Consider the following 27,860-nt stretch of genomic DNA (forward strand, 5'->3'; position numbering starts at 1 on the left):
TAAATATGAGTTAATCGCGTGTGTGTTTATAATAAAATAATCAGCCCAGGAAATATATCAAAGTAATTATGTAAGTAAGAGAGGGCGATAAGGGTGGTTTAAATTATGAAATATAATTGTCAAAATTAGTAACATATCCAAGAATTATGAAAAATGATAATATTTTATTTAATGCATTAGTGTGTTTTCAATGAAATAATCAGACCAGACAATATATCAAAGATATTATTTGAGTAAGTGGGGCGATGATGTGGGTTAAAATGATGAAAAATGATTGTCGACATAAGTAACATATCCAAGAATTATGAATAATGACGACGTGTTAGTTTATTGTTTGGTGTTTTTGAAATTAAATAATCATCCCAGATAATATATCAAAGTTATTATGTTTGTAGTGGGTGGTTGATAATGTGGGTTAAAAATATTAAAAATAATTGTCGAAATGTGTAACATATCAAAGAATTAAGAAAAATGATGAAGTGTGAGTTAATTGATAGTTATGTTTTTTATGAAATAATCAGCCCAGAAAATATATCAAAGTATTTTTTTTAGAAAGAGAGGGCGACGAGAATGGTTTAAATTATAAAAAAATTATTGTCGAAATTAGTAAGATATCCAATAATTACGAAAAATGACGAAATGTGATTTAATTGATTGGTGTGTTTATAATAAAATAATCAGCCTAGACAATATATCAAAATTATTATATAAGTAAAGGGGAAGAAGATAAGGAGAGCTTAAATTATGAAAAATTATTGTTGAAATTAGTAACATATCCAAGAATTACGAAAAATGGTGAAATATTAGTTAATTGATTGGTGTGTTTGTAAGGAAATAATCAGCCTAGACAATATATCAAAGTTATTTAGTAAAGAGGGAAAGGCGAAAATGTGGGTTAAAATTATGAAAAATGATTGTCGAAATAAGTAATATATCCAAGAATTATGAAAAATGATTAAATGTGATTTCATGCATTAGTGTGTTTGTAATAAAATAATAAGCCCAGACAATATTTCAAAGTTATTATTTTATTAAGAGAGTGCGATAATGTGGGTATAAATTATGAAAAATGATTGTCGAAATTAGTAACACACTCAAGAATTATGAAAAATGATGAAATTGAGGTTAATTGATTAGTGTGTGTGTGTGTGTGTGTGTGTGTGTGTGTGTGTGTGTGTGTGTGTAATGAAATAATCAGCCCAGCAAATGTATCAAAGTTATTATTTTAGTAATGTTGGGCGACAACGTTGGTTTAAATTATAAAAAAATATTGTCGAAATTAGTAACATATCCAAGAATTACGAAAAATGATGAAATGTGAGTTGATTGATGTATGTGTTTGTAATGAAATAATCAGCCTAGAAAATATATCAAAGTTATTATTTTAGTAAGGTGTGTGATATGGTGAGTTTAAATGATGAAAAATTATTGTCAAAATTAGTACCATATCCAAGAATTATTAAAAATAAAAATGATGAAATATGAGTTAACTAATAGTTGTTTTTTTATAAAATAATCAGTCGATACAATATATCAAATTTAATATTTTAGTAAAGGGAGAAGCGATAACGTGGGTTGAAATTATGCAAAATTATTGTCGAACATAGTAACATATTCAATAATTATGAAAAATGATAAAATATGAGTTAATTGACCGGTGTTTTTGTAATGAAATAATCAGCTCATGAAATATATCAAAGTTATTATTTTAGTAAGGGGGCAGTACAGTTTTAATAAAAAAAAACTAAAATATGATTGATTGTGCCTTCATTCGCGCTGAATATAACGCTCACAGCATGCCCAGCAACAATATATTGCATAGGAAAAATGCTGCTGTGGAATTTCCACAGGTCCCGCTAGTTATTATTATTACTATTAATTTCAGCTTAATTTGTAAACAAACGATGCAACTTGTATATCTACTACTATATTTAACTAGTAAAACGATTGCCTCGGGACTAGTATAAAGAATTAAAATAATGTTAACAATAATAATAACCACTAGAACAAGAACAACAACAACAACACGATAACAAAAACGACAACAACAATAAAAACAAAGCGACAACAACAAAAATTACAATAACAACAAAAGCAAAAACGACGACAAAAAAAGGGTAAATTTATACAAACACCGTGACAGCGAATTAACCCTAACCCTAACCCTAACCCTAAACCCTAACCCTAAACCCTAACCCTAACCCTAACCCTAACCCTAACGCTGTCACGGTGTTTGTATAATAATACCAAAAAAAAAGAGCGAGAACAACAAAAACAAAACGACAAAAAAACAACAACAACAAAAACAAAAACGACAAAAAAACAGCAACAAAAAAACAAAAACAACAACAACAAAAAAAGCGACAAAACAAAAAAAATAACAAAAACGACGACGACAACGACGACGAAATTTGTTTTGTTGTTGTTGTTGTTGTAATGGTGGTTAGTATTATTATTTTTAACATTATTTTAATTATTTATATTAGTCCTGAGGTAAGCATTATACTAGTTTAAGAGCTTAAGATTAACATGTTCGCCGTGAGTTGTTGTTTTAACTTGATTGCAGAGAAATAACATCTTTATACGATGTAGTCACAACTTATCAACGCCTGGAAGCCACTCAAAGATAAGTATTAATGGGTACTGTGACTTTCAGTGAGGGTGAAAAATGAATAAATTTATTTTCGAAGGCGGCTCATCAAGAACTTGTTTACGTTGGACTTCCAACGACCATGTTATAGTCAGCTGGGAATTAGCTCTGCGATATTGTGTTCCACATGCAAGAAAGAAAAACTATTCATGGAATTTTCGCTTAGTTTTATATACAGAGAGAGAGTGAGAGAGAGAGAGAAGAAGAAGATGACAATATGGGAAGTTGCTGATAGTGGTTGTAGCTAGGCGGACGTTTGCCACGAATGACTTACAAGGAAACCATAGAATGAAGTCCACTCGAGCAGCTACCATGAAAATGACACCAGAGCAGCGATAGACTCGCAACGTCTCTTCTATGAGAAAGAGGTTGCAAAGAGGAGAAAAGAGCATTATCCACTAGATTTCGAAGTCGTTTCTGTACTCTGTCCAGGCAGGAAAGGTGCTCTGAGCTGCTCCTCCTCAGATGTGGCGAGAGTACTCCATCATAGGACGTATTTTGCTTTTATACAGGATGGCATCTGGAGTGAGATACCTACTGAAACGGTAGAATGAGGCAACCATTTTCTCATTAGCAACGAACTTTGTCTATGTTCTATTTCAGACCATGAGTGAAAGTCAGATCCAGAAGCTAATTAAAGCATGTTGTAATGAAGCTAATTAAAGCGACGTTTGTGATGGAAAGAGAAAAACTCGGTTTTTAGATGCAATAAAATAACCAGCCACTTTTTCCTCCATTGCACCACATACTCATGGTCAGAAGAGAGAGAATCGGAAAGATCTTAGTAATTGCTGGCCTTTGAAATGTTGTCATAGACGGCAGTCTCGTCTGCGTAAATGTTTCCGAATTATCTAAGAATATGGCTGGAGAGTATTGATGAAGAGAGTTTGGTCCAAGATGAAACCTGGGTTGTGCCAGCGTTAATACAATGAGCTTCTGATTTCTGTTCATCGATGATTATTCTCTATATAGCTATTTTTTTTTAAACTAAGAAAATAAGGTGCTTACTTATATTTACTTATGATGAAAATTTTAGGGGAAAAAATGCAGAAATGTCTTTATGATGGATGTATTCGTCACAGAACGAAGATGGCGTATTCCAAAAGTTGGGTAATTTGATCAAGTTTTTCATTATTATTTAAGAAAATAAAATTTTATGACTTACTAAGAGAAATCAGTCACCGTATTTGATTGAATTTGAAATTCATCCCTGGTAACCCCTCCCCCTACTTAAATTACAACAAGGTTCATAATGTTTGCTAAAAATACTTAATCGTTAAAAATCCTAAAATTTGATTTTCTTAATAAAAAAAACTACATGACATATTCATGCTATGACCAGTAAATGTTTTTCTATATTTTTGTTTGCCTAAATAAGTGCAAATCGATATAAGCACCGAAAGTCAACTTTTTATGATGGAGAGAGAACGGTGTGTCTTAATTTGCCATATTTAATTGAGACAACTCAATTCGAACAACCGAGATTTAAAAATCAGTCTTTTATAGGCTACGAAATACACGCGCGCGCACACACACGCACACACACGCGCACACTCACACACACACTCACACACACACATATGTATTAAAAAAAATTATAGTAAATAATTATGTCATCCCCTTTACGAACTCGGTTCTTATTGTTGAGCACTCTAAGTTGAAGTTTAAAGATAATCACTTAAGCTTTCGTGCGCAGATCATGATGTCATAATCATTAGATCACTATTACTGTCTTGAAATTTAAAAATAAATGTTTAAATTCCAACTGTTGTCTCGCGGTTAACAGTGGTCGTGTGGATTTGTTCCTTGCTAATGCAGTCAGATATGGCTTCGTTCCCAGGTTCGAATCTCCCGACCGGCGGTGATCGTGACACCCTGCACTGATGATTCCTGAAAGGATGAAACACTGGTGTCTGTAGGTATTTAAAAAAAAATAGTTATAGCAATAATTATGTGTGTGTGTGTGTGTGTGTGTGTGTGTGTGTGTGTGTGTGTGTGTGATTAGTATTCTATTATTTGATTACCTAATAAGTAAACCACCTTATTAAAACTATATGGGTGGACAGAAATCTTTAGAAGCACACTTCGGTCTTGGCGATTGTCAAAGTTTTCTTTTCAGTTCACACAACATTATTGGCGATGTGTTCAGCGCGACTCCCATAGACAAACGGATTTCACCCTCTACGTTTCTTTGGCAATCTCGATATCTATGGCGTTATGTCGTGGCGTCTCTTTTGTTTATTCTACATTGACCTCTTTAACCTCACTGTTTATCTTTCGTGGGAACACGTTTATTTGTCTAAACTTCGTGTCTCTTTGACCTGCACTTGTAATCGCTATCTGTGCACAATTTTATATATTTAGAATAAATATAATTGATTTTCTTTCGTTCGTTTGTAGGCGTTCATGTCGTGTTATCTGGGTATCGACGTTATTGGTTATCTAATGACCTGTTTTGGAATATGTGCGGCGATTGGATCATTTTCTTCCGGTTACATTGTTCCAGTAACAGGAAGAACCCCCATTTTCATTACAGGTAAATCAAATATAAAATCAGACATTAATACTGTTTTTTTTATAATCATTTTTAATGCTAATGTAATTGTTTTATTTACAGTTTCTCCTTAATTAAAATGTTACTACGCCTGTCTGTACTCTCCTCCAAAAGTCAAATATCATGGTTCAATTGCACTCTCCTTCATTGTCGGCGTGTATAATTTATTATCATCGTCTGGAATTTACTTTTGTTTTTTTCTTGGCTTCTTCTACCCTATCTTTTTTATTATTTCTCTCTCTCTCTCTCTCTCTCTCTCTCTCTCTCTCTCTCTCTCTCTCTCTCTCTCTCTCTCCAACAAAATTAAAAGACAAAATACACACTAAATCTTTTTAAATGAATATGTTGTTTAACAAAAACTTATGAGAAAAATGGGAAAATAAATTTAATCATTCAATTATATATATATATATATATATATATATATATATATATAAGTGAACGTGTGAGTGTGTGTGTGTCTGTGTACATTTCCCTATGCAATAACTCTGTCAATTTTTAGTCTACAGACTCGAAATTTGATATACAGGATACTAAAATTTGGGAAAATCTTTGTGATCGGTTTTCAGCCAGAAATTTGGCTGTTAAGGGTTTCAACGATTTGACCTTTGAGAACTCTACCAAACTCCTCCGACAATTTTGGGTGTAAACACTTAAACTTTTAGATATAGGTTCCTTGGACATGGATCTAATTTAATAACTTGATTTGAGCTCAAAACCATAAATGTTAAGGGGTCATAATAGGGGTCAAAGTTAAAAAAAATTACCGTTTTTGGGGGTTATTTTTTATTTATTTATTTTTTTTTTTTTGCTCAACATATACCTCCAAACACCCGGGCAACGCCGGACTGAAATGGTAGTATATCTGTGAAAGTGTCTGTGTGTGTGTGTGTGTGTGTGTGTGTGTGTGTGTGTGGCTGTCTGTATACATTTCGCTACGCAATAACTCTGTCAATCTTCAGTCTACACACTCGAAATTTGATATACAGGTTACTGAAAGTTGGGAAAATCTATGTGATCGGTTTTCAGCCAGAAACTTGGCTTTTAAGGAGTCAAAGTTCAACGATTTGACATTCGAAAACTCTACCAAACCCCTCCGCCAATTTTGGGTATAAACAATGGAAATTTTAGATACAGGTTCCTTGGACATGGATCTAACTTAATAACTTGATTTGAGCCCAAAACAATAAATGTTAAGGGGTGATAATAGGGGTCAAAGTTTTAAAATATTTTACCTCTGCGGTCTCTACCAAATTACTCAAACAATTTCTGGTCTAAACATTTGAAATTTTACATAAAGAATATTCAGAGATAGGGCAAGCTTTTTTAAACGGTTTGGGTCGAAAATTTGAGCTATCAATATATAAATGTATGTATGTTTTTATATCTGCCTAAAACTTTCGACAGAGGCGACAGATTTTCACAAGATCAGTATCGTTTTGAAGTTCGACCTTTCAGACGACAAATACCGAAAAATTGGCAAAAACATTAATTGCTTTACGCTCAAGTGAACACTTTTCTACAGGGAGGGGTCGCTTTTTTCGCCGATATTTTCGAAAGTCATCACCTCTTTTCGATTGTCTAGCCTTAATTTAAACCTACGTCACTCCCGGTTGTGCGATGGTCGTAACTTTTCCTCCTTCATGGTACGGGTTCAAGCCTGCCTTCCTACTACCACTTTTTTTTTTTTTTTTTTTTGCTCAACATACACCTCCAAACCGCCGGGCTGAAATGCTAGTGTATATATATATACATATATATATATATATATATATATATATATATATATATATATATATATATATAAACATCTGGTTTTCTAAAGTTTCAAATTAAACCTGTGAAATAATGTTTTAAAAGATGTGACCAAGTTCAAAATTCGCGCTTACGACGCAACCCATATCGATTCAGACTTTAAGGCAATCCTCAACAACATCGGATGTGTACCTTTATATACCAACAAAATATAAAAAAAAACAAATAAGATTTCTTCTATGAATATGTTTTTTAACAATATATATATATACATGGTCTGATAAATTTTTCTTTTTTTTGTATGTGTGTGCATTGATATTCATATTAAAACCCCTTTATCTATTCATTTAAAAAGGAAGAAAAACAACTTTGTTACATATAGGTCGTGGAATTGCATTCATCTGCAAAATATTTTATTCATTTTATTTCAATATGTTTTTCATAGAAATTTTATTAAATTTTTTATCCGTTTCATTAGATCGATACAAAAATAATAGCCGATTTCAGAAGCATGCATTTATTCATGAAAAATTAATTGTAGAAATGTTTAAATTAGTCGACTTTGTTTGAAGGGGTTATTAGGATCTAGCCATTTATTCGTTATTATTTTATTTATTTATTATTTTTATTACTTTATTATTTCTATTTTTATTTTTATTTATTATTTTTATTTATTTATTATTTTTATTTATTAATTTTATTTATTAATTTTATTTATAATTTTTATTTTTATTTATTTTTTATTTATTTATTATTTTTATTACTTTATTATTTCTATTTTTTATTTTTATTTATTATTTTTTTTATTTATTATTTTTATTTATTATTTTTATTATTTTTATTTATTATTTTTATTTATTTATTATTTTTATTTATTTTTATTTATTTATTATTTTTATTACTTTATTATTTCTATTTTTTATTTTTATTTATTATTTTTATTTATTATTTTTATTTATTTATTATTTTTATTTATTATTTTTATTTATTAATTTTATTTATTATTTTTATTTATTTATTATTTTTATTTATTTTTTATTTATTTATTACTTTTATTACTTTATTATTTCTATTTTTTATTTTTATGTATTATTTTTATGTATTATTTTTATTTATTATTTTTATTTATTATTTTTATTTATTATTTTTATTTATTTATTATTTTTATTTATTTTTTATTTATTTATTACTTTTATTACTTTATTATTTCTATTTTTTATTTTTATGTATTATTTTTATGTATTATTTTTATTTATTATTTTTATTTATTATTTTTATTTATTTATTATTTTTATTTATTTTTTATTTATTTATTATTTTTATTACTTTATTATTTCTATTTTTTATTTTTATTTATTATTTTTATTTATTTATTATTTTTATTTATTATTTTTATTTATTATTTTTATTTATTTATTATTTTTATTTATTTTTTATTTATTTAATATTTTTATTACTTTATTATTTCTATTTTTTATTTTTATTTATTATTTTTATTTATTATTTTTAGTTATTATTTTTTATTATTTTTACTTTATTATTTTAATTTACTTATGTTTATTCGTTATTATTTTATTTATTTATTATTTTTATTGTTTACAGTTAAAGATTATTTTAACTTACACATGTTTATTTATTTACTACTTTTTTATCAGTTTAATAAAATACGCTTAAATATGATATTTTGATTAATGCATATTATTTATTATATTATATTGGACCCAATATATATTGTACTGATTTAAAAAGTTTTAAAAAAAATGACTTGTGCGCCACCACTGAGAATCGAAACCAAAACGTTTACTTACGATTTACTTTTTCCTTTGATGTTAATTCCTGAGCTATGAAGACATGTTTGCTACAAGGCTAAAAATTAAAACAGGAACCAATAGTTTGTATAATTATTCATCGGATTACTGTTCTCATCTTGAGAGTGATTTTCACAACGTTTCGGCCAATATAACCTCCGACCTTCTTCAGGTGTGTCTTGTCGAGCGGAACTCTTTATTTATTCACTGAGGTAGTGTTCTCTTATTCCGTCAGCCATGACTGGATAGAGGTCCTAAGTAATTTGCAAATGTATTTTTTTGGTTGCCCACACTGAGGATATCCCGACAGAAACATTCTCGAGTTCGATAAGATACATCTGAAGAAGGTCGGAGGTTATATCGACCAAAACGTTGTGAAAATCACACTCAAGATGAGAACAGTAGTCCGACGAATAATTATACAAATAACCAATCATCATCTCAAAAATTCAGAAACGTCATGAACCAATAGCTTTTACGTTACGCATGCAAATTCCATTTTTTTTTTTTTTAATTTTCACACTTTTGCACCGATTTTCCACGGGTAAAATCCAAATATAAAGTTTCGAATGGATTCAAATACTCTATATATTAAGTTCGATAAGATACATCTGAAGAAGGTCGGAGGTTATATCGACCAAAACGTTGTGAAAATCAAATACTCTATATATTAAGTTTTCTGCCTATAGACCAAAAACTGACAGAGGAGTTTGGTAGGCAATTTTTTTTAAACAAATATATACACGCATACATAAATATATGTAGAAAGAGGTTTGTGTTTACTATAACCTTTTTACGCAAATATTACGCAAGTATAAATCCCGTAGAATATTTGCATGAATATAGTTGCACGTAAGAGTTAACTAAAGATGAACATCCCATAAGAAAACCGAAAAACTAATAGGGAATTAAAATGAATGTTTAAAAGAATATGCAAATTAGTTTGATCTTTTGCAGATGAATGTAATTCCACGACTCATATATAATAAAGTTATATTTTCTTTTTAAATAAATAGAAAAAATGGTTTTTAATATGAATATCGATACACAAAACCCAAATTCATAGGAGTATAGAATTTAAGTCACTTATGTGTATTTATTTACTATTTTTTATTTATGTACTATTTAAATTTATTCATTATTTTAATTTATCATTTTCATTTATTTATTATCTTTATTTAAATTTTATTTTAAAAAATTATTTAATAAATATTTTTATTTATTTATTCATTATTCTTTTCATTTTTTTTATTTATTATTTTTATTTTATTTATTAATTTATTATTTTTATTGATTAGTTTATTTATTTATTACTTTTACTCACTTGTGTTAATTTATTTACTTGTTATTTTACTTAATATTTTTATTTATTTTTTATTTAATTATTATTATATTTAATATTTTTTTATTTCTTTATTATTTTTATTTCTTTATTTTTTAATTTCATTATTATATTTATCATTTTATTATTATTTTCATTTTTTTATTTGTATTCATTAATTATTTTATTTTTTCTATTAGTAGGGTAACTCTTCTACAAAAGAGTCGTATTACTTGTGTGTTATGTTTATTTTCATTATAGTTTTCTAAGACGCCATTTTCTTTTTCTTTCCGTTTTTTATTGTTTTTAGTCACTTCGATCAACTTAGCAACGTTAGTCTGGATGCGATTTTGGCGCCTTGGTATAAATAACAACGTTTTAGTATTTGTACTCAGCGGCATCCTGGGATTAATCGAAGGAATATGGACAACGCACACAAACAGTAAGTCATTAACACCCATACAATATATCGATTAATCATAATTTGAATTCGTATAAAATATGTGCTAATAATTGATTTCGTATATATATATATATATATATATATATATATATATATATATATATATATATATGTATATATATATATATATATATATGTATATATATATATATATATATATATATATATATATATATATGTATATATATATATATATATATATATATATATATATATATATATATATATATGTATATATATATATACACATACATATCTACATATATATATACACATATGCATATATACATATATGTACATATATATATTATAAAAAATACATATATATAATAAAAAATACATATACATATATATACACATATATATGCATATATACATATATGTACATATATATATATAATAAAAAATACATATATATAATAAAAAATACATATACATATATATACATACATATACATACATGTATATACATATATATAAACATATACATATATATATACATATATATACACACATATACACACACACACACACACACATATATATATATATATATATATATATATACTAGACTACCCGTGACACGTTGGGTCAGTATGTTATATTAGCTATGGAATTCATGTATGAGCGTGACACTTGTGACGTAAAGAAAATATGTTGTTGTTTTTTTTTTTTTTTTTGACATAACAGAAACATTTCTATGAAAGTATATTAAAATGAAAATTCACGGACGGATCACTCAAACATGAAAAAAAATCCTCTTCCCTATTCGTGTAAAGTTACCTATTTTTCCGAATAATCTCTCAAAAATCGATAATTAAACATGATTTTCTTACGAATCGAACGCCGATGAAAATCATTTAGCAGCAGAAACGCACATGAACATTCCGATGAGAAATATAAGAATGAAAAATCCATATCGGAATCCTTCAACCAAGTTATAGAAACTTAAAATTTAAAGAAAATAATTAATAAAACCTGAAGCAAAAAAATAAAACCTAAATAAATAAAATAAAACTAATATTGAAACAGATTAGTTAATGTGTCAACAAATTCACCGTTCTCACATAACTATTTTGTATCTAGAAATGTAAACAAAAAATAAAAAAGGAAGGAAGGAAAAGGGGCGGGTAGAGAGTAGTAGTAGTAGTAGTAGTAGTAGTAGTAGTAGTAGTAGTAGTAGTTTTGGCTTTACTACAATTATAATAATAATAAACATCTCCACTCTTCCCATGTTAAATAATACCTTCAAAATAATAACGTTAATATTTCAGTGCGCAGGTCAAAATCTGAAAAAAAAGCGATTTGTGTTTATTTGTTTACGTTGCTTTGGGTTAATATTTATGCGCGCATGCGCAACCGGATGTCGTAAACCGGAAAGTGGGTTACATCACTCGTTACAAGGTCATTTGAGTTTTTATAATTATATAGATAGATATACATATATATATATACATATATATATACACATATACATATATACATAACCTGCCCATATATCTATTTACCTAATTACACATGACTCAAAACTTACTGTTTTATCCGTACTATATTGCACTTACATCTTAACCCTCCTGTCATCTAAAGATAGAGTTTGGACACAACTCGTATTTCAATTCTTAATACCTACTCATACTGTAACGTTATCCTATACATAAGCTAACATAAATAAGATAAAAGAAATATCAAGGGAAAACCTGAAACCACATTATCTCCTTTCTAACAAGCCTTCTTACAATCATAGTTGCTTACACTGCATGAGCTCCACTCACCCCCTTCATCCAGTAACCATGAAATAGCAATGTCCCTAAATCACTTTGAGGAGTGTAACTATTCAGCAGATATATAACTCTACAAACTAACCCAGTAACATTAACTAACCATGCGGGGTTGCATAAATACTTGGATTAGAACCCAGGCGCTGAGCAAACCCTCTCAGTGCTGACGGACCCAGTAGATCTTCCCAGATCATCCGTCTAGGAGAAGAAAAACTCTGAAACTTAACCAAAAGGGAGGGAGGCCTCTTCAGCCTTGGATGATAACCTTCCTAGAGCTGATGACTCAAACAAATTACCGGTTTCCAAACCTAAACTGCTTAAGGAGTAGATAGGCTCTGTCTATCGCCCGACTTCCATACTCCTTCTTTGCCTATTAGTCAAGCGCAGAGACACTATCACATTGATTCGACAGAAACACCCAGTGGTAGATCTTGTTTCTTGTCTAGGGCAATGAACGCCGTTTTCCCCACTCCCGACACACCAGACCCCTAAAACTGGGCACTTGGGAGTGCTTGAGTACCATATATGCCCGAGCAATTAGATTGGGTTGACCTTCTTTTGATGGGTTAAGGGTACCGGATTGACAGTTCCTAGCTGCTGTTTCCGACTGGTAATACAGGCGCCCTTACTCTTAGGTAGTGCTTAGAGCAGCTGCTCCATCAACAGTTGTATAATATCGGGATATTTGTAGTGCCATGTCGCGCATGGAAAGGGAGCCTGCACTCATCCCCGGTGGGTTTTCCTGAGGCCACAATCCTAATTGAAGAAAAGTCAGCTGATGTTCTACTTGTGATGCATGTCTGATGCTCTGCATAACCTCTTGTTCAGCTCCCCCTTATCTAAACTGAAACTCTTTAAAAAAAAATATGACAGTACAATCTAAAAATAAGCTTAAACCAGGCTTAGGGTCAAACAAACTTGCCTCCTCCCTTGAGGCTAGCATTCACAAATATCCGTGGGCTTATAACTAATTTAGCTGATGTTGAAGCATTTCTCCTAACAAATACCCCGGATATCTTAGCACTAAGTGAGACTAACCTACACTCCTCCATCCCCTCTAACTACTTTAACATGCTTGGATATCTCCCACTCTGCCGTAAGGACTCTGACAGACACATGCGCGGACTTTACATTTGTAATACTCTTCCCTTGACTAGAGAAACAAATCTAGAATCGGATGATCAAGCCTTTATATGCTTTAGACTAAACCTGCAACACAACATTAGCTACTTTTATTTTCTCTACCGCTCTCCCTCTACCCAGGACTGCACCATAATAAACAAAGTCTCTGAAAGCATAGACACAGCACTCTCACTCGACACTAGCGCACAAGTACATGTATTTGGTGACTTTAATGTCAACCACAAAAACTGGCTTGGATTCTCTACTCACACAGATGCAGTGGGCAGCACAACTCATAGCTTCTCTATATCTCACTCCCTATCACAAATTGTTACGTTTCCAACCCGTTTCCCTGACCAGCAAGAACAACACGCATCACTTCTAGATCTGTTTTTGACCACAGTTCCCGATGATTGTATAACGAATGCCGACAGCCCACTTGGGAAAGCTGATCATGCAGTGATAATGGTTTAAATCGCTCTAAACTCTAAAGCCAAAACTGAAGAGCCAGTGCTCAAAACAACGAGATATTATAAAAAGGCTGACTGGGAAGCCATCAGAGATCTTATCAGAGATGCCCCATGGGGAAATATTTTTCTCTTCCTGCTGAACAGTGCGCAAATGAGATCACTGAATAGTTCAAAACTGCAATCGAAGCGCATGTTCCCATTTTATAGCAAGCCCCACTCTCCCCAATGGTTTACTTCGACTTGCGCAACTGCCATTGCTCAAAGGCAGCATGCATACCGCAGATGTAACTAACGTGAGTCCAGTTCAAACAGACAGAATTATATAGAAGCTAGAAGGAACGTTAAGAAAGAAATAGTGACAGCTAAGAGAGAATTTACGGAAACCACTAAAAACCGCATCGAAGCACAAAAACTAGGAACTTGTGACTTCTGGAAAATCTACAACAGTGTAGTAAATAATGGGCAATCAACAATTCCCCCACTAACCAACAATCACGAGGTTGTTTGCTCAGCAACCGAAAAGGCTAACATGCTTGCCAGTCGGTTTACCTCAGACCTCACACTGGACCCTTCGAACCACCCCCTACCTGACTTACCTATGCGGACAGACGCCACGCTAGACGATTTGAAAATCCCCCCTGCTCAGGTGCATGCTATCATAAAAACCTTGACACTTCAAAAGCATGTGGACCCGATCTCATCCCAGCTGTGCTATTTAAAAAGTGCTCAGCCGAAGTAGCTCCAGTTCACTCCAAACTCTACAACAAATGCCTTAATGAATCTTGCTTTCCGGGCTGTTGGAAAACTGCTTTTGTGGTACCAGCATTCAAGAATTCTGGCGAAAGAACTGACCAATTAAATTATCGCCCCATTAACCTTCTCCCATTTTTTGCCAAAATATTTGAGACCTTAATTAACCATGCTCTAGTCCATCATCTTATAGAGTCTAAACTTCTGACTGACCAACAATATGGATTTAGACAAGCCCGTTCCACAGCAGACATCTTAACTGTAATCTCTGAACGTATATACCATTCACTGGACAAAGCGGGGGAGGGCAGAGCGGTAGCTCTAGATATATCTAAGGCTTTTGACAGGGTATGGCATGAGGGTCTCCTCTGGAAAATTAAATCATACGGTATCACTGGTAGAATACTTAACATAATTAAATCCTTCTTAGATAAGAGAAAAATCCAGGTTGTCCTCGACGGTCGTACATCTAAACAATATGATATAAATGCAGGAGTGCCCCAAGGGTTTATCCTTGGACCTTTATTGTTCCTGATATTCATAAATGACCTCCCCAACAAAATTGCCTCTGAGATGCGTATATATGCTGATGACACCACACTCTATAACAGACACGACAGGAAAACAAATGAACACATATCTAAAGAAATGGCAGAAACCCTAGAGGATGACCTCCAATCTATATTGTGAAATGGGGAACAAAAATGGATGGTCACGTTCAATGCCGCCAAGACTAAACTAGTTTCATTCAATAATTACAAGAAACCTTCTCTACCACCTATAGCAATGGCCAACGACTCTTTATCTGAGAGTACATCTTTCAAACTCCTTGGCCTAACGTTCACAGAAAACATGAATTGGAACAATTACATTGAAAGCATTGCCAGGGCCGCTGCAAGGAACGTGAGCTCTCTCTACCGTGCTAGAAAACTACTAACACCTGAAAGTATCATGTACCTCTATAAGGCCACCATTCGCCTATGTATGGAGTATTGCTGTCATATTTGGGCTGGTGCATCTGCTATTAGTCTCTCGCTCCTTGACAAGGTTTAAAAGAGTCGCAAACCTGATAAGCCCTGAACTGGCATCTAAGCTTCAGCCTCTGTCCCATCGACGAAATTTTGCATCCCTCTGCCTGTTCTACAAGTATTTTAATGGTGAATGCTCTGACGAACTGCAGGCACTTGTGCCCCCACGACGTAGACACTCTCGACAAACCCGACAGGCTGCTAAATGCCACTCCCACACTGTAGAGATCCCTAGATGTAAAAGATCTTTCTACTCCAGTAGTTTCTTCCCCAGAACCGTTAGACTTTGGAATTGCAGGTCCCTGCTTCCCCAACTGTACTGACGTGCAAAAGTTAAAGTGTAACGTGAACCAACATCTTGCTGCCCAAATCCCTACACAGTACCCCAGTAGTTGTTACCCCTGATAGTAGCCCCCTACACCAAAGTGGCAATGTGCATTGTTTGGGATGAAAATGTAATAATAATAATAATAATATATATATATTTATATATATATATATATATATATATATATATTTATATATATATTTAGTAGAAATGGTAATTAATAAAAACTGAAGAAAGTGCTCAATACTGTTGTAGAGCAAATATGCGTTTTATTTTTTATTACCGTATCTTTCTGTTAAGTTACATTATTGTTTCAGCTACCCGGCCGTTTTTTTTTGTTTGTTTTTTTGCCCGTCTGTAGCTTTCTCAGACTTTTACAGAAATGTTCATCCCATAACAACGAACATTTCTGTAAAAGCCTGAGGAAGCTACAGACGGCAAAAAAAAAAAACGGCCGGGTAGCTGAAACAATAATGTAACTTAACAGAAAGATACGGTAATAAAAAATAAAACGTATATATATATATATATATATATATATATATATATATATATATATATATATATATATATATATATATATAAAGTAATCCCAGATTGGCTAAAATGAATTCCCCAGACAGAACAGTTTTCCACCACTTTTATTCTCTCTTACAAAAATTAAGATTAATTTATCAGATCGATGGGATAGTTTTTGCCACTTTGTAGAAAGGGTATTTTAAATGATTGTAATTTATTTTATGTATATTGCTATTACTCAAATATATCATCATGATTAATTTGTGATTTTTTTCTTTCAAATTATTAAAGCATCATTCATTTTTTTTTTTTTTTTTTAGCGAGATTCTCACCAATGTTGACCAAAAAACGATCTTCTTTAGTCAACAAAGAGAGCCATCTTCCATCATAATAATGCTAGTCATTACACAACTGACCACAGATTTCCTAGGAGAATTTGGCTGGGAAATCTTGCCCCATCCTCAATATTCTCTTGACTTAGCTCCCTTAGATTATCACTTCTTTCGAGAATTACAAAACCAGTTAAATGACTTTATATTAACATCACGAGAGGAGATTGGACAGGAGTTAGATTCATATTCCACGTCAAAACTTAAGAGATTTTACAAACGAAACATTTATAAGCTTGTTGACAGATGAGAACAATTTACAGAGAGCACAGATCATTATTGGTATGAATAAATATTTTCAAAAACGCATTTGTTCATTTTCAAGATTAAATTTTAAATCGGCATATCTAATATATATCTAATACTACTAAATCTCATGTCTAGAATGTTTGTTCAAACTTTGACTAAAATCCATTGAACAGTTTTGACCACAGGAAATGTCTCCAACTTAAAGCGTAAGCTTAAGGGCTCTTAAGAAGAAATTGAAATTCAGTGAATTAAAGGGGGTGTCACATATCAAGACCCTGAAGCCACTCGAGGATAAGGTTTGATGTGTGCACGGTAATCATTGGGGCAGTCGTATAGTAATCGTTTGTGGTGGAAATTTAGTATGATTAAATTATTTACGAGGACGGTTCAATAAAACTTGTTTACGTTGGACTTGAAGACGATAATATTGTAGTCAGCTGGAAATCAGACTAGCGAAATAAATTTGTATTATTTGGATTCATCGGACTACTGTTCTTATCTGGAGTGTGATTTTCACGTTTCGGTCGATGTAACCTCCGACCTTCCTCAGGTGTATCTTGTTAAACTCGAGAATGCTTCTGTCGAACTCGGGAATTAGGATAGAATTTTGAGCGGAACCCTTTATTTACCTCACAAGGTTGCAGGCTCTTGTTCCGTCAGCCATGACTGGATAGAGGTCCTAAGTAATTTGCAGTTGCATTTTTCGGTCGCTCATACTGAGGAGTGCACCTTCAACCTTCAGGAGAATATGACTTTTTTTTCAATTGATTTTTCCAAGTACTCTAACCACTTTGCCATAGGTCAAAAATTCAGAAACGTCATAGAGAAATAGAGTTCCACAGTTCTAGGAAAGAAGCTTTGTTCATGGAATTCACGTTTAGGTTTAGGTACCGACAGAGAGTGCGAGAAATTATTGTTAGTTATTTGGACTAAACAAGGTTGTGTTCATATGCTTTCTAAGACCCTTTAAAATACTCCAAAGAAACTGATATTTGGGGAATATTCATTAATTTAAAGCATATTGTTCAAATTTCATAAAATCGATAGCATCAGAATTTTCACGAAGGGCTTTCAACCCCATCTTTGTTCCTTTTGCTTCAAATTAAACTAAACTAAATATAGTCCACAGCACAGCAGCTTGCATATCAAAATTTATGATGATCGGTTGACTAGTTTACAGGTGAATCATGTACTTACAAATAATCAGACATATGCATATATATAAATATATATATATATATATATATATATAAACATATATAACATATATATATACATACATATATACATATATATACATATATATATATAACATATATACATATATAACATATATACATATATAACATATATATACATATATATGTACATATATATGCACACACACACACACACACACACATATATATATATACATATATATATATATATATATATATATATATATATATATATATATATATATATATTTACCAGTGGTAAAAAAAAAACCGGACTAAAGTGCTCAATGTGTAGTCAGAGCAGTATATAGGAAATTTATTACTGTGAGTCCAGAATGAGTTTACAAATTGTTTCAACTAGAGGAAAATCCTCAAAGAGAGGAAAAATCCAACTAGCATCATCAGAATTCATAGATGGACTAAGTTATAAAGTCAAATAAAAATGGAAAGATCGTAGATAAAGGGGAGTTAGAAAAGAAGGGGGAGTGGTGGGGAGAGGACGTTGGAGTTTAAAGTAGTAGGAGTGTATTAAAAAAAGAGAGGGGTTTATAATTAAATATTAATTATGTGTAAATTCTTATATACGTGTTTTTTAACAGTTTAAACTTAAAAGACGCTACTTTTGTTGATAACGGCATAAGTAACAGTTAATTTAAAGGATCACCATGGCAACAGGTTGGAAAGTTAATGTTAGTGAAGGAACGGGTTGAAAATGGGGTTTAAAGTAATTTAGCCGGGCGGAGAGAGATTGAAAGATATTTATTGTTTATAGAATGGAAAGAAAAAGAAAAGGAAAAATAAGTTAATGAATTATACTTTACAGGTTTATTTTAATAGTGTGATGATATATATAATTAAATATAATAAATAAATTAGCCGGGCAGGTAGAAATAATACGTTACAGGTTTATTTTAATAAAATAAAATAAAATAGGTGAAGGAACGGGTTGAAAATGGGGTTTAAAGTAATTTAGCCGGGCGGAGAGAGATTGAAAGATATTTATTGTTTATAAAATGGAAAGAAAAAGAAAAGGAAAAATAAGTTAATGAATTATACTTTACAGGTTTATTTTAATAGTGTGATGATATATATAATTAAATATAATAAATAAATTAGCCGGGCAGGTAGAAATAATACGTTACAGGTTTATTTTAATAAAATAAAATAAAATAGGTGAAGGAACGGGTTGAAAATGGGGTTTAAAGTAATTTAGCCGGGCGGAGAGAGATTGAAAGATATTTATTGTTTATAAAATGGAAAGAAAAAGAAAAGGAAAAATAAGTTAATGAATTATACTTTACAGGTTTATTTTAATAGTGTGATGATATATATAATTAAATATAATAAATAAATTAGCCGGGCAGGTAGAAATAATACGTTACAGGTTTATTTTAATAAAATAAAATAAAATAGGTGAAGGAACGGGTTGAAAATGGGGTTTAAAGTAATTTAGCCGGGCGGGGAGAGATTGAAAGATATTTATTGTTTATAAAATGGAAAGAAAAAGAAAAGGAAAAATAAGTTAATGAATTATACTTTACAGGTTTATTTTAATAGTGTGATAATATATATAATTAAATATAATAAATAAATTAGCCGGGCAGGTAGAAATAATACGTTACAGGTTTATTTTAATAAAATAAAATAAAATAGGTGAAGGAACGGGTTGAAAATGGGGTTTAAAGTAATTTAGCCGGGCGGGGAGAGATTGAAAGATATTTATTGTTTATAAAATGGAAAGAAAAAGAAAAGGAAAAATAAGTTAATGAATTATACTTTACAGGTTTATTTTAATAGTGTGATGATATATATAATTAAATATAATAAATAAATTAGCCGGGCAGGTAGAAATAATACGTTACAGGTTTATTTTAATAAAATAAAATAAAATAGGTGAAGGAACGGGTTGAAAATGGGGTTTAAAGTAATTTAGCCGGGCGGGGAGAGATTGAAAGATATTTATTGTTTATAAAATGGAAAGAAAAAGAAAAGGAAAAATAAGTTAATGAATTATACTTTACATGTTTATTTTAATAGTGTGATGATATATATAATTAAATATAATAAATAAATTAGCCGGGCAGGTAGAAATAATACGTTACAGGTTTATTTTAATAAAATAAAATAAAATAGGTGAAGGAACGGGTTGAAAATGGGGTTTAAAGTAATTTAGCCGGGCGGGGAGAGATTGAAAGATATTTATTGTTTATAAAATGGAAAGAAAAAGAAAAGGAAAAATAAGTTAATGAATTATACTTTACAGGTTTATTTTGATAGTGTAATGATATATATAATTAAATATAATATATATATAAATAAATAGCCGGGCAGGTAGAAATTATACGTTACAGGTTTATTTTAGTGAAATAAAATAAAATAGGTGAAGGCTTAAGTAAGTAACTTAAATAATAGAAAAAAAACATTTTAAATAAGTAACACACAAATATAAGCACACGCATAAATATGTACAGCAAATGCACATACGTAAATGGGGGAAAAGCACATGCGTGATCACACATACATATATATATATATACATATATATATATATATATATATATATATATATATATATATACATATACATATATACACAAACATACATATACAAACACATATATATATATATATGTACACATACACAGATACGTAAAAATACACGCATATATACATATATAAACATATATGCAAGTACACATACATCCAGATGCAAACACTTACACATACATACATATATACATATACATATACATACATATATATACATATAAATATAAATTAGCTGGGAGGGGGGGGAATTGAAAAATATTTTATAAATAATTTTTAAATTTTCAGGCGTTGTAGTTGAAGGAAAGAGAGAAAGAGAAAAATATAAATTAATGAATTATAAGTTACAAGTTTATTTTACTAATATAGAAATAGGTAAGAATATCAGTAAGTTAATCAAATAATAAAATTCATAAAATTATTAGGGAGATATTTATAATAAGTGAATAAAACACATACACACAGAAAAACACACACACAAAAATACATGTAGAAGATACGTGACCAAATACAAATATATATAAAAAAAAACAACCCATACATATACACACATATAGAAGATACGCACAAACACAAATACATATATATACATACATATACACACACACATATATATACACACATATAAATACATACATACACACACATATACATACATATACAAACACACACACATACATACGCACACACACACATATATATATACATGTGCACATATATATACACATATATATATATATATAAATTAGCTGGGCAGGGAGAAATTGAAAAAATTAATTTTTTGTTTTTAATTTATTATTTATAGTTTTTTGAATTGTTGGGCGTTAAGTTGGAAGAAAGAAATGAGAAATAGAAGGGTAAATAGGTGAATTATACGTTATAGGTTTATTTAATAAAGTAAAAAAACTAAGGATATAAGTAAGTTAATTAAATAATAAAAATTAATATAATTATTAATAAAATGTAGATAGTAAGTAGATAACAAAAACACACAAATACATACACATGAGTACACATGTAAAAAATACACACATCAATGAGGGAGAAGCATGTGCTTGAGTATATGTACAAACACAAATACGAAAAATATGTAAATAAGCTTCGTGTTAAAAAATATGATAATTATTATTGAAAGAATTAGTAAGAGGTAAATATAAGAGAAAAGCGTATTATATATGTTATATGTAGATGGTAAATTAAATAATTAAAATAGAAGGTAAGTAAATGATTAGTTGTTAACAAGTAGATAATAGACCGAGAGGCAAGTCGAAGGATACCAATTGTGATAAGTACGTAATTGAAATAATAGAAATCGAGACCTGATTATGGAAATAGCCAATAAGAGACTATGGGGCGAGAACCTTTAAATAATGACATAAGGAGTGATTAAGGCAAAGGGGGGGGGGTACAAAAATGAGTTTGGTAAAGAGAGATGTAGCTAAAAAATGGTGGGATAAATAGGTGGGGGTTCTGTGGAGGGGTTCTTTTAAAATGAATGGGGGACTATATAGTTTAGGTTGTAAATAGGGTGTGTGTAATTCGTTAGTGTTAGATTTTAGGGGTGGGTTATAGTTATTATTAGAAGGGTGAGAAGTTGCTTAAGAGGTGGGATTTATAATGTTTACAATTAAGTGAGGTTTCAGTTTTTTTATTTAGAAGTTTATCTCTATCTCTAAAATTAGTAATCAGTAATTTTTCAGTTAAGCATAAATAACATGGGGAGTTTAGTGATTTACAGGTACTAGCTCTATTAAGAATTTCCCAGCTAATAATTGGGGTGAGGTTGTTTCGGGTAAGTAGTAGATAGTGGTTAGTTAATGAAGTACTATTTGGGTGGTTGGGGTTATTTAGGGAGCATTTATGCACTCTAAATCTGTCTTTGAACGTGGTGCTTGAAAGGCCAATGTAAAATTTTTTGTTTTGTGGGTCTTCAGCAGGGGCAATAGTTGCTTTGTAAACCACATTTGTTGAGAGACAATTTTGCTGGAGCGGGCATTGGGGTTTGTTAAGGCAGTTACAATTATTTTGACCATTGTTATTATAGTTGTGGTTATTTAGTATTTTATTGTTGTGTTTTTTAATTTTATTTTCTAGATTATTTGTGCAACTGTAGCTAAGCTTAATAGTGTTCTTATTAAAAATTTTATGTAGAATATTACTAGGGGGGAAGTGGTGATTAAGAAGCATGAAGAATTTTTTACCTAATTTAGTTTTTATCATATTATTATAGGGAGGGTTAAACCAGAGGACTTTGCGGGATCTGTTATTCCTATTTGTATTGTTGGGTTTATTAGGGTCCAAGTATGTAATATTAGGGTTGGAATATCCAGATTCCTTTAAAGCATTTTCAAAGAAGGGTTTGTGTAGGTTAAAAATGCTGGAGTTAGATGAGTTTGTGCTAAGCCTTTTTTCTATTGATTTAGGGATATGTTTAATAATGTGTTTGGGGTGGTTGGACATAGGGTGTATATATAGGGGGTATGTATTATTTTTAGTGTATGGTTCATAAGTATTATTAGGGAGGTTAAAGGTAACATCTAGAAAATTTACTGTTTTTAAGTTGGAAGTTACTTCAATCTTTAGATCCATATTCTTCAGTTCCCTGATAATGTTCTTTTTAATGCCTTCGCACTTTGGGCCGCTTGCGTTTTCAACAATGATAAGGCCATCATCTCTGTAAAGTCCCACGTTGTTGTTGGGGATAAATTTTGTGATATTATATAGGATGAAAAGGCCTACTAAGTCAGTAGCCTCAGCTGCATCAAAAGCACCCATCGCAAGGTCGAAGGAGGTAGGTTGGTCTTTTTTAGTCCATTGAGAGTCCTGGCTTAGTAGGACAGTTTTACGGCATTTCAGAATGATGTCAGTTTCAAATGGTTGAACATCGGAGAAGGTAGAAGCAAAATCCAAGACAGTGTCAAAAAGGTGAAACAATTTGTAAAACAATTTGTAAACTCATTCTGGACTCACAGTAATAAATTTCCTATATATATATATATATATATATATATATATATATATATATATATATATATATATATATATATATATAGTTTTGAAAATAATAAGCGGAAGTTTCTCAAGAGCTCTTTCGGCTATCATCTCATCAGGAGAAAATTGATAGCGTACAAAATAATATTATGTCGAAAATAAAGAGTTCTAATGGGGAACTTATTAAATGTCGACGGGGTTTCAATTCGGAGTCCGTTGGCCCCAACTTTAGCGGATATTTTCGTCGGGTACCATGAATCCGTTATGTTCAATTCTACAACTAAACCCACTGCATATTTCAGATATGTTGACGACACTTTTACTATTTTTCCATCCCAAAGTGAAGCGTCGATATTTTTTAATAGGTTGAATTCCTTGCATGGGCCTCTTAAGTTCACTATGGAAAGTGAGAAGGACAACTCGCTTCCCTTCTTGGATGTTCTTGTCGAACGTTCAGGGGGGGGGGGCTTTCTCACTATAATTTATAGAAAGCCGACATTTACTGGCCTATATGTGAACTGGTTGTCTTTTGTACCAAAATCACGTAAGGCCGGCCTAATTAATACTTTGGTACATAGAGCCCTCATGCTTTGTTCGCCTAATAGATTAGACGCCGAACTCGATAAGATCAGGGAAATATTCATCAATAATGGTTATCCTGTTGACCTTATTGATGACTGTATTTTCAAAAAGGTTGCGGATTTTAAATCCCCTAAAAAGTTTGGACCCTTGAAATGCCCGGTTTATTTAAAATTACCGTGGATTGGGGAAAAGAGTAATAGACTTTCCCAACAGATTCGGAGAAGTATTTACGGCTGCTATTATTCTGTGTCCTTGCGTTTGGTATATACTACGAGACCTGCTTTTCCGTTTTTTCGCAAGGATAGTTTGCCTTACATCCAAAATAGCAATATTCTATATCAATTTAAATGCCAGTGCGATGCTGGTTATGTTGGGCGAACATCCTTGCACCTTTTGACTCGTATAAACCAGCATGTTCCATCGAATATCAGACAAGGGAGGGTGGGGTCTTCTGCAGCCTTGGACTCTGCTATCGGCCAGCATTTGGTTGACAACCCGTGTTGTGCCGACAGATATAAAATAGAATGATTCGAGGTACTACATAGAGCAGACTCCAAAATCCATTTAAAGATTTTGGAGTCAGTCTCTATTGCGGTGCGTCAACCTTCTTTGTGCCGGCAAAAGGAAACATCCAACGCATTGTTTCTCTTTGGGGAACTTTGAATCTTTTCTCCCGTTTTTTTTCTCCCTCGTTGTGCCAATATTTTAATCGTTTTTAAACGTTAATAAATTTATTTTATTGTCCCCGTACTTTTGGCACATTTAATAAGTTCATTAGAACTCTTTATTTTCAACATAACATTATTTTGTACGCTATCGATTTTCTCCTGATGAGATGAAAGCCGAAAGAGCTCTTGAGAAACTTCCGCTTATTATTTTCAAAACTGTATATAAATTCTGTACCTCTAAACATTTATATATATATATATATATATATATATATATATATATATATATATATATATATAATGATGAAAATAATGGAAATAGTATTCCGACAAAATAGAGAAAATAAAAAGGAACAAACCGTATTATGTGTTAAAAATATACCAGTACAAAATATTTGAAAATGTTTCACGTGCAAAGTGTGACACAGTTCTATTTCAGAGAAACGGAAAAATGATGTTGGAAATTCAAAAAGGAGGGGGAGGGATGGCGCTGTTAAAGAGAAGGAAATTTTAGTGACCTCATATATATAGCACGTGCAATTTTGTGTGTGGCACTACCGATACCGGATATTATAGGGCACATAGGGATATCTGGTTTGTGAGTTTTGGGCAGGCCATATAGTGATGGAACATTGGGGTGGTATTCAATGTATGACATCCAAGTTTTATTGTATTTTATAAGTTTTTTATAAGATTGGTTGAAATTCTCAACACTTCGATTTAATGTATGCCAGTTGCGAATTTTAGTCCGACACTAAGGGCTTCAATTTCGGTGTTTGAGAGTACTTTGGTAGAAAGATTTTGCATTAGATCCGGGCGTCCTATAGTTCTCCATTTGCTGTCGGAGATTAATTTTGTAAGTTTATTATCCAGTTTGTGACAATTCATTGATTGAGATTATGTGTTAATTATTACAGGGGGTGTTGAATGGTGTGAGAAATTTCCATTAATACTATACCACCACCTTTCTGCTGATATAATCGGGCTTCATGAAATCCGGGAAAATATGGTGCGAATATTTCAAATATTTAAATGTACTTTTGGGTATAATTTTTTCTTGTATACATTTAAGCAAAAAAGTTCTCCTGTTGTTGTGAGAGTTGGCAGCGATTAGTATTTTTTTGTATTGCCGCAATTTTTGCTTAAAAGTTCGGTGTTCCATTTTAACAGAATGATGAAAATAATGGAAATAGTATTCCGACAAAATAGAGAAAATAATTTCCAACACATAATACGGTTTGTTCCTTTATATATATATATATATATATATATATATATATATATATATATATATATATATATATATAACTTTGTATAAATTAGTGTTGGGATGATCAATCGGGATCAGGACTTGGAAAAATCAGAACTTTTGGAGCATCGGAATCGATATCGGAAAAATGTATGTGTATTTTCCGATGCTAAAAACGATTCTTTTGATTGTCTTTTTTATTTGCTTTTGTTCAAAACAAAACCTTCCACTGCTGATAGCAGTAATAAAATGATAAATATTTATTGATTTTAAACGACCATTAAAACTATAATCTATAGATTATCCCCTACAGATGTATTTTTTATGTTTGAGAAATTTAACATGTGTTTTTACGTTAACCAGGAAAAATATCAACTTCAATAAAGATTTATAAAGAACCAGAATTAGGAATTTGATGTGGAATCAAGATGTGTATCAGAATCGAGAGATATATTGGAATCGTCCCATCACTGTATAAATAGATATCATTCGTTAACATATCATCTGTGTGAGGCAATTTACGAACTCCTAAAATAAACTTTTTCTAAAAGTAGTTTATAATTCTAAACTATTATTAATTTCTTGTAACGTGTGATGCTATCGAACGCATCCCACCCTAATGTGTTAGTGAGTAAAAAAGAGGAAAAATATAACAAACATTGAGTAAATAAGTTTATCAGCAGAACAAAGGTATAGGTAGTTGTTCACCAAGGAACACAAAAAAAACTAAAATGGGATTGTTGATTAAGGTGTGGCAGTAAGAAGAACAAAAAATCGGTTAATATATTTTAGAATCAGTTTTCGGAGTGACAATGAGTTTTACGGCAGTTGCTGGCAGTTTGTGGACAGTGTTGGATTTGTGACGGTTGATGACAGTTTGAGTTTGCAATGGCTGAGTTTTGAGTTGAGGAGAATTACGAGTTTGACACAGTTGAACACAGGCCTTGGTTTGGAGCAGATTGAGATAAGCTGACGGCATCATCACTTTTCGGGTGATTTAATGCCGAATCCAGTTATTTTGGACACAGTATTCATGTTGCATTCAGTTATTTTGTAGAAGGTTTTTATTCTTCAAGCTTTTTGTATATTCAATCTCTGGTTTGTAGTATTTGGTTTGGTTGTTTTATAGTGGATTTTATCGTTTTTGTTCCCTGCCGTGCAGAACATGAATGAGTTTTTCAATGGGAAAGAGAAAAGGGTTACAGCATTAATATTTCGGTACATGTTTGGTACAGTACTCTGCATACAAGTTGCACACTGATAACGCACAGGATATTACAATCCAGCATTGAAACAGTTCAACTGAATATGGTTGGCCCTTTAAGCTGACGAATAACGAAAACAAAGACATGTTCATAGGAAAACAGTTGACGTGCACGAAAATTCCACCCTCGGAACCATTACCAAATTTCACAATCG

The 27,860-nt window shown here is 31.3% G+C and overlaps 1 protein-coding gene across 4 annotated transcripts in view; it reads left to right on the forward strand.

The window, feature by feature from the left end:
* LOC145255771 (protein unc-93 homolog A-like) overlaps nt 1-27,860 on the forward strand; it is a 207,625-nt gene that overhangs the window by 173,411 nt on the left and 6,354 nt on the right. For all 4 annotated transcript variants that reach the window (XM_080114433.1, XM_080114435.1, XM_080114434.1 and 1 more), the window contains 2 exons: nt 5,051-5,186; nt 10,399-10,530. In XM_080114433.1, coding sequence (XP_079970559.1) covers nt 5,051-5,186; nt 10,399-10,530 — 268 coding nt within the window. The remainder of the gene's footprint in view (nt 1-5,050; nt 5,187-10,398; nt 10,531-27,860) is intronic.

The sequence above is a fragment of the Euprymna scolopes genome, chromosome 31 (genome assembly GCF_053919585.1).
Source record: "Euprymna scolopes isolate OS-2025 chromosome 31, ASM5391958v1, whole genome shotgun sequence".
In the NCBI taxonomy this organism is placed as follows: Eukaryota; Metazoa; Mollusca; class Cephalopoda; order Sepiida; family Sepiolidae; genus Euprymna; species Euprymna scolopes.